The sequence below is a fragment of the Pistacia vera genome, unplaced genomic scaffold (genome assembly GCF_008641045.1).
Source record: "Pistacia vera cultivar Batoury unplaced genomic scaffold, PisVer_v2 Contig157, whole genome shotgun sequence".
NCBI classification, from domain to species: Eukaryota; Viridiplantae; Streptophyta; class Magnoliopsida; order Sapindales; family Anacardiaceae; genus Pistacia; species Pistacia vera.
The window spans coordinates 692201-701485 of NW_022195652.1; the positions used below are offsets into that span (position 1 = coordinate 692201).

The 9285-nt window shown below is 44.8% G+C and overlaps 1 protein-coding gene across 1 annotated transcript; it reads left to right on the forward strand.

Annotated features, from left to right (window-relative positions):
• The first annotated feature begins 2489 nt into the window (after window positions 1–2489).
• Window positions 2490–3374, forward strand: LOC116124855. Its single transcript, XM_031410614.1, has 2 exons — window positions 2490–2696; window positions 2889–3374. The coding sequence occupies exons 1-2, from the start codon at window positions 2490–2492 to the stop codon at window positions 3372–3374; spliced, it is 693 nt and encodes a 230-aa protein (XP_031266474.1).
• The last annotated feature ends 5911 nt before the right edge of the window (window positions 3375–9285 follow it).

Genomic DNA, 9285 nt, shown 5'->3' on the forward strand with positions numbered 1-9285 from the left:
GCTGGAAGCCAAGGCCCAATTCCTACTAGGCCTACAACAAAGTTTACATATCAGGTCCGTTCGGCTCACTTACCCAGCTACCCACCATCTAGACCCAATCAGCAGAGGCCCAATTTGCTTAGGCCTCACCGCCAGTTTATCTTGGCCTAAGCCCTCCGATCTTAGACTACCTTCTGGACTTAGGATCTACTTGGAGCCCAGGATCGCCTACTTATCTCGGTACTATTTGAACTCTATCGAAGAGGTCCATCACTACCTTAATTCGTTAAAGATCTGTGTCATAGACCCGCTGGGACTCCCTTTCCTACTGAGGTAATGGAGCCAAAGTTTCCTTTTTCATAAAACCTCAACTCCCAAGGACTCTCAGTCCTACCAGGATTCAAAGATCCTACAATCGCTATTTAAACAGAGGCCAACCCTCTCACAGGGGACAAACATTACACATTTAGACCCCGTAGTTCCCACTCTTGAGAACTTCACATTACAGCAGTGTTATAATCTCTAACTAGACTTCTGGTAACCTTCTCTCTCCCTAACCCTCACTAAATTAGCCTCACTCAGCCTTGCTGACTTGAGCGTCACAGTGCCTACGACAAACACCATCCCGATGTTTACCGTCTGCTTCACGCTTGTTTTCTTGCGTGTGTAGGTACATCAGATTACTAGTGGCCTCAAGCTCATAGGATCAGTCCCTATTTTCGTAAAGGTAGATTTTTACATCTACAGTTTGGCGCCCACCATAGGGTCTAGCAATCATTCATCTCTCGAACCCTGCTTCATAAAGAAACTCTCTATGGTTGGAAATTCTGATAACACTAATCCTAGCCTCAAGGCCAGACTAAAAGCTCTGACTGCCCTTATGCAACAGCACTCAGACAAGGTGACAACATTGGAAGTTGAGAACACTGCCATCCGGACCGAAAACGCCTCTATCAGGGCCGAAAACAAATCTCTGAAAGAGAAGATAAGGCAATTTTATGACCTTGAGCTTCAACCTTGTCAGGTACAACCCAATCGATTCCACGTATTAGTTCCATTCGTGCAACCTCTCCAAACTCTAGAGTACAAACCAAAGATATCGGATACGAGGTCGCGACAACTTTATCCATCACTAGTGGACGATTCAAACTTGAATCATATTGAGCGGGAACTGCCTATAGAGCCACTCTCGGTCGACCCGCTGCAAGCACGAGATCAAGACATCCAAGTAACAGAAAGCCCACCACAACAAGAACCACCCATCCTTGCCATCCGGTCTCATCTTCAATCAACCATTCCTACCCCAACCCCACTCGACTCGACTCAACTCATCCTCGCAGGTCAAGCGGGCTCTCTCACCTTCAAACCATCCCGCTTGAGTCCCTCCATCCCTATGGACGGAGCGACTCCCAAATAACCCCTCTTACCATCCATACGGGATGAAACACCAAATCAATCACAATGGGAGCCACCTACCCAGAGGGAGTGAATGAAGATCTAGGCTACCAAGCGGCACACGATGGAATGGTTTGTTAGGCTACACCACGTGACTTGACCTAACGAAATGCACCGAGTGCGAATCATATGACCAACCGAGTCAACCAGGATGACCTAATGGTCTCCGCCTCGCCTATGAAACAGATATTGGCTAAAAGACCAGCTGACATAGAGGCAATGATGAGGCGTATACCAGGAGTACCAATCCCAACAAAAAAGAGCCAACCTCACTGCTATGCCGATTCACCCTTTATGGATACAATCGCGCTAGTCGAGATGCCTCACAAATTCACCATCCCCAACATGAAGCCTTATGATGGCACAACCGACCCAGATGACCATATAGCCTCATACAAGCAGCAAATGTTTGCCGCCTCGATACCCCAAACACTGAGGGAAGCCTGCATGTGTAAGAGCTTCAGATCAAGCCTCTCCGAACCAGCTCTTCAGTGATACACTAACCTTCCAAACAATTCAATCAGCTCATTCACCCAACTCACAAACACCTTTGTTGAACAATTCGTCAGCAGCAAGAAACTCGAGATGATATCGGCCGACCTATACAGAGTCTAGTAAAAGAGGGGGGAGCCATTGAGAGAGTCATCAGCAGATTCAACAAAGAGAAAATCTTCATCCCATCTTGCAACCCATAGATGGCAGTAGATGCTTTCAAAAAGGGTCTCCTCCCAGATGGAGAACTATACAAAGACCTAATGAAACTCGGTTGCACCACAATTGAAGATGCCCTAGCCAGAGTTGTGATTCAAATCAGGTAGGAGGAAGATGAGATGAACCGGATGAGGCATGCCAGATATGATGACCGTCACCAAAGGCAAAATGATAGAAGGTCAGAGTCCAGATCTTTTGAACCCCGCTATCAACCCCTTCCCTACAATTTGAGCAGAGTAAAAAAGCCATATGACCACCAGCCAACTAGAGCCGACAACAGACCATCCGGATCAAATCAATTCAAAGTTCCAGAGTATAACCTCAACGTCAAACTAGCCTAGGTCATGGCAATCATGAAAGGAATGGGACCTACTGTGAAGTGGTCAGCCAAGCTCAATCCCAAAGCGAAGAGGGACATGACCAAGTGGTGCAAATTCTACGGTGACCATGGTCATAACACCGCGGATTACATCGCCCTAAGATTGGAAGTTGCAGCACTACAGAAAATGGGACATCTCCGAGACCCATTGACAGATAAAGGGAAGAATACAGTCAGCTAGAGAAGCTCGAAGGAAACATTTCCCCTTCCACGGGAATCTTCACCAAAGGGGTTTTGCTCCATTATCTTTGGAGGGTCGGAGATCAGTGGGGTGAGCTATTTTTCAGGCAAGCGCTACGCCCAAGCCAACCATCACCTTGAAGTCTAATCCATTCATACGTCCTGTTGGGCGCACACTAACCAGGTAATTCAGTTTGAAGATAATAAGCCAGTCACCCTTGCCGCCTCTCATCACGATGCTCTGGTCATCTCCTTCCAAATCGCCAACATCCTAGTCAAGAGAGTATTCGTAGACGGGGGATCCTCAGCAAAAATCATCTTCCTTGAAGCAGTGAAGGCCACAAGACTGGATGAAACGAACATCAATAGACAACCAACCATACTGGTTGGGTTTAGTTTCAAGCAGAAGTACACCATCGGAGAAATCGCCTTGCCTGTCTACACCAGCGGAGTCAACAAGGAAACCATTTTCCTAGTGCTTGATTGCCCCTCACCGTATGACATCATCTTGGGTCGACCCTGGATCTACGACATGCGAGCTGTTCCATCCACCTTACACCAAACTATAAGGTTTTCAACAAAATGGGGAGTAAGAGAAATCAAGGGCAATCCTAAGGCCTTTAGAGACTGCTACAAAAACGCCTTCAAAAGCAAAGGTCATGCCTCATAGCAACTACAGTCTCATCCAACCCTTCCGACCGAGCCAGATCAACCATCCATGGAAAAGTTGGATAAAGTACAGATACACTCGGATCACCCTGACCAGAAAACCCATATAGGCTCTTGCCTTGGGCTCGAGATAAGAGAGCGACTCATAGAATTTCTCAAACAAAACCAGGACTGTTTTGCCTGGTCCCACGTAGACATGACAGGAGTTAGCCCCAAGGGAATTGTCTACCACTTCCAAGTAGATCCAAATCACCCTCCAGTGAAGCAGAGGCGAATGAAGTTCGCACCAGAACGCAACTAGATCGTCAATGAGGAGATTGACAAACTACTAAATAACGGGCTAATCAGAGAAGTCTACTACCCTGACTGGCTAGCAAACGTTGTGGTCATGAAGAAAAAGAACGGAAAGTGGAAGGTCTGCATAGACTTCACGAATTTGAACAAAGCATGCCCTAAGGATTACTTCCCGCTCCCACATATTGACATGATGGTTGATGCGATAGCAGGTCTCAAACTTCTAAGCTTTATGGATGCCTTCTCCGGGTACAACCAGATTTTGATACACTTAGACGACCAAGAGGAAACAGCCTTCATCACAAAAAGGGGGACCTACTACTACAAAGTAATGTCATTTGGTCTTAAGAACGTCGGGGCTATCTACCAGCGACTAGTCAATAGAATGTTTGCTAAACACCTCAGAGACACCATAGAAGTATACATCAACAACATGCTCGTCAAGTCTCTTATGGCCGAACAGCACCTAGACCACCTCAACCATGCGTTCGTTGTCCTAAGGAAATACAACGTGAAGCTGAATCCAGCCAAATGTTCGTTCAGAGCCTCGTCAGAAAAATTCTTGGGATACATGGTAACTCAGCGTGGGATAGAAGCCAACCTTGACCAAATCCAGGCGATCCTCAACATACCATCACCAACTTGCATCAAAGACGTCCAACGCCTCGCAGAACGAGTAGCTACCTTGAGTCACTTCATCTCCAGATCCGTCGACAAGTGCCATTATTTCTTCGCCACACTCAAGAAATCTAGGAAATTTGAGTGGACCCCCACCTACGAAGAGGCCCTACAACAGTTAAAGAGGTACCTAACCTCTCCCCCACTCATTTCCAAGTCCGTGGTTTGGAAAAAGCGTTACACCTACCTAACGGTCTCAGAGATAGCCATCTCAACAGTACTAGTCTGGGAAGACAATGTGAAGCAACTCTCAGTTTACTGTTAAAGCAAATCACTCATCGATGTTGAGACACGATACAAGCAGTTGGAGAAACTAGCACTCGCGCTCGTATATGCATCTAAGAAGCTCAGACCATACTTTCAAGGCCACTCCATAATCGTCCTCACCTCCTTCCCACTCAAGAAGATACTCCATAAGCCAGAGCTATTAGGTTGACTCACACAATGGACAATAGAGCTTAGTGAGTTCGATATATCTTTCCAACCATGCACCGCTGTCAAATCCCAAGCACTGGTAGACTTTATTGCTAATTTCACGTTGAACACCACCATCCAAGTGGAAAAGGAGTTATTGTGCATGAATAGCGGATTGCCTTCGAAGTGGACTCTCTCAATAGATGGCTCAAGCAACGTGAATGGAAGCAGGCTCAACTTTGTACTTATTACACCGAAAGGGGATATCATCCAACAGGCCATATGATGTGGGTTCAAGTGCACAAACAACGAAGCCAAATACGAAGCCGAATACGAAGCTCTCATCGTTAGACTCTTTCTGGCCAAAGAGATCGGAGTAAGGAAGCTAGAGGTAAAATCCGACTCTCAACTCGTAGTCAACCAGCTGCAAGGCACTTACCAAGCCCGAGACTCAAAGATGACAACCTACTTGAACTTGGTCAAAGAAATGCAGACCGCCTTCGAAGAATTCTCCATCACCCAAGTCCCAAGAATGGAGAATACCTATGTTGATACCCTTACCAACCTCGACTCAGTCTTTCAAGGCTCCTCCCAATCGTCCATCCCACTATTGTTCCTCCAATGGCCAACTGACTGGAAGGAACATCCAATAAATAAGTTACCCAAAGAAGTAATGGACGTCAAACTGGCCGACTCCTGGATGACCCCAATACTCAAATACTTGGAACATAATGAGCTCTCAACCGACAAGAGTGAAGCACGCCGCCTAAGAGCGAAAGCTACAAGATTCACCATATACGAGGGTCAGCTCCTTAGGAAGTCGTTCTTTGGCCCTTACCTTAAGGGCATAAGCCCAAAAGAAGCCAAGCGGGTTCTCGCCAAACTCCATGAAGGCAAATGTGGAAACCATGCAAGAGGACGTAGCCTTGCCCACCGGATGATCACCGTTGGCTATTATTAGCCAACCATATGCACTGACTCAATGGCCTATGTGAAGAAATGTGACAGTTGTCAGAGGTTCAATCACGTCTCACACCTCCCACCTAAGCGACTCAACTCCACTCTCGCACCTTAGCCATTCATGAAGTAGGGAATGGATATAGTTGAAAAACTGTTGACCACACTTGGGCAGCGGGTCTTCATGTTGGCGATCACCGACTACTTTACTAAGTGGATCGAAGCCGAAGCACTCGCCCAAGTCAAAGACCGAGAGGTAAAAGCCTTCATCTAGAAACACGTCATCTGTAGATTTGGAATACTGAAGGAAATAGTCATCGACAATAGATCCCAATTTATCAGTTCAGGCTTCAGAGACTTCTGTGACATGTGGGGGATCAAGCTTAGCTTCTCAATCCCCTGCAACCCCCAATCAAACAGCCAGGCTAAGTCATCAAATAAAACAATCATGCTGACTTTAAATAAGCGCCTCTAGAAAGCCAAGGGCATATGGGCAGACAAACTACCCGAGGTCCTCTAGTCCTATCAAACAATAGCCCTCTCGTCCAAGGGCGAGACTCCTTTCTCCCTTACATATAGATCTGAAGTAGTCATCCCAGTCGAAATATTGGTCCCTCAACCAGACTCTAATGGTTGGACGAAGAAACCAAAAGCCAAAACCTTTGTTATAACTTGGACACAATTGATGAACTACGCAAGTGGGCGAACATCCGCAACGTAATCTACTAGCAGCAAGCCGCTCGACACTACAACCGTAATGTCTGAGTCAGAACTTTCAAACTAGGCGATTGGGTCCTTTGCAAAGTCTTTCAAAACACTAAAGAGGTCAACTCTGGTAAGCTTGGCCCTACTTGGGAGGGCTTTACAAGATTGCCAAGAAAGTAGGGAAAGGCATTTATAGACTCCAAACCCCTGAGGGCAAGGACATCAGCAACAGTTGGAATGTAATCCATCTCAAACGTTACTATTTTTAGTCATTTCCGTTTTCTTGTTTTGTTTTAAAAAGGATGAATGGGCCTGTTTTCCGTCCAGGGGCGAGACTCTTTCACCGTCAGTTGGCCTCATGGCTTGAATTCAATAAAAGAACTATTCAGCGATAGAGCAACATACACCTTCAATCAGCTCAAACTGATTCATCAACTTACACCTTTAATCGGCTTAGACTGATTCATCGACTCACACCTTCAATTGGCTCAGACCGATTCATCGGCTCACACCTTCAATCGACTCAGATCGATTCATTGACTCACACCTTCAATCAGCTCAGACCAATTCATCGACTTAATACGTCAATCGGCTTAAACCGATTCATAAACTCATACCTTCAATTGGCCTAGACCGGTTCATGAACTTACACCATCAATCGAGCCAGACCAACTCATAAAACTTACATATTTAATCGCCTCAAACAGATTATCGACTTACACCTTCAATCGGCTCAAACTGATTCATTGACTTACACCGTCAGACGGCCCAGACTGACCTAGCAACTCAATGGCTTACATATCTGGCCGACCATATCGACACGCAACCACGACATTGGTGACTCAGCCACTTAGCCTCGTCCACATCATAGCACAAGTAGTGGGTTCAACTCCCAAACATCTACAAGCAATCAAGCAATCAACTCATCCATTCACGAGGAAAGCAGTAAAAGGGAAACACAAGTAGAAACACAAAGCCCCCAACGGCTATAAATAAGATCAACAAAAGAGCCTTAGGCAGCTAAGTATTGGGTACAAGAAAGGCACATACACTATGAAAGGGCATCGCAGCCTCCAAAAATACATGAGAAAAGGAAAAATAAACCTAAGGGGCATCATGATCCACATCGTTGGCGCGAGTCATCTCACTCATCTCCGACTCAGTTACCCTATTACTGACCCTAGCGGTCGCCCCTGTAGCCTAGTCACCAGCATCCTTTGTAACCGATCACCCCGGTTGGCTAGAAAGGTCAAATATCTGATCATCGACCAGCTCCTCCATATAACCCACGCAGCTAGCAGCCTCCTCCTCCTCCTCCTCCTCCGTCTCCAGCAAGAGTTGGATGTCCTCATCCGGGTTCCAGTGAGAGGTGCTCCTGGCCTTGTACTCTAACATCAGCTCTCCCCTAGCTCTGATGGTGGCATCATCGACACTACTGAGGCACTGCTCCCTCTGGGACTCGACCTCCATGTTATTTTCGGCCAACTCCCTCTTCAATCGTTCCAACTCGGCCTCGACCTCCCTCAGTCGATGTTGGCTCCCCCGCTAGGCTTTCTAAGCTGCTGCTTCTCTATGTCGCAGATTGGCATTAGATTTGGATACATCCTGTATCCTCTTCTCCTACTACATGTTGTGTGTTTCTTATAACATGCAAATGTAGCAAGTATACTAGTCGCACAAAGTAATAAAGTGATAAGTAGAGTATCGTTCCCACGAGGATAGTGTTACTAAGTATCGATTTCCCTAGTTTAAGTCCTAATTAAAGCAACAATAAATTGGATTGATGGAAAATTAACAACTAAATACAAATTAACAAAATATAAATGAATGATAATGAAATTAAAGCAAAACCCAACAACTTAACTAATTAAACAATGCTAAAAAAATGCTAGGGTGTTGATTTCACCTAGATACGCTAACCCAAATAATAGAATCTATTACCCAAGTTCTAATTCCTTGATTGAAAATCGAATTCCCTAAGTTGCAAAACATACCTTCTCAGGCTACATTTCCCTACTTATCCCTATCAAGCTTCCGCACCCAACAAAATGAAGATTAATAGTTCAAAGTCTTTTAAGCTTTATGGAATTCTATCTAGATTTCATAGATCACTAAACCTATCTCTAGCATTTGCTAATCTACGGTATTTATCCCAAGAGGCATAATCACAAATCACTTCTCAGTCTCATTATGAACAACACACAATTGAATGGCGATCAAACATCCAAAAGTCATTAAGCAAAGAGATAAACGCTCAATCATGAAATTAAAACTCAAAGTAAATCAATTCATATAAATTTGAATCATTGTATCAAGGTTACATCAAACCCTAGCTAAACAACTCAGTTCATGCACAAAAACGAAATAAAATAACAAAAACCAACTGAATCAAGATTCATCATTGAAAAACAAGCAAAAGATGGAGAAATCTTCTCTAATTTGAAGCCCAAATCTTCAATAATCTTCTCCTTCCATGAGCTGTCTCCCAAATGACGAACCAAGACTCTTTTTCTTTCCTTTTTGCTCTAATTTATACCTCTTTCACTTAAGGACCAAGCCCTAGCAAGCCAAAACGCGTCATTTTATTTTTACATCTGATGCAGGTTTCACAGCGGCAAAGACTTTCGGGCCAAATTTGAGCATGATAGAGTCTGAATCTGGAAAATTTTTAAACACATGAATTGTAGATCTTTCAATTATATTTCTTTTCATTCAATAATAAGCACAATACGAGGTCTACAGCTCAAGTTATGGCAAAAATACTGAAGCCTGTCCAAAGACGTTTTTCTTCAGTTCCTAGCGTACTTTTCACGACTTCAAGCCAAGTTTTCACCCTTGTCCAGTCAGAATTAGGAAAAATCCAA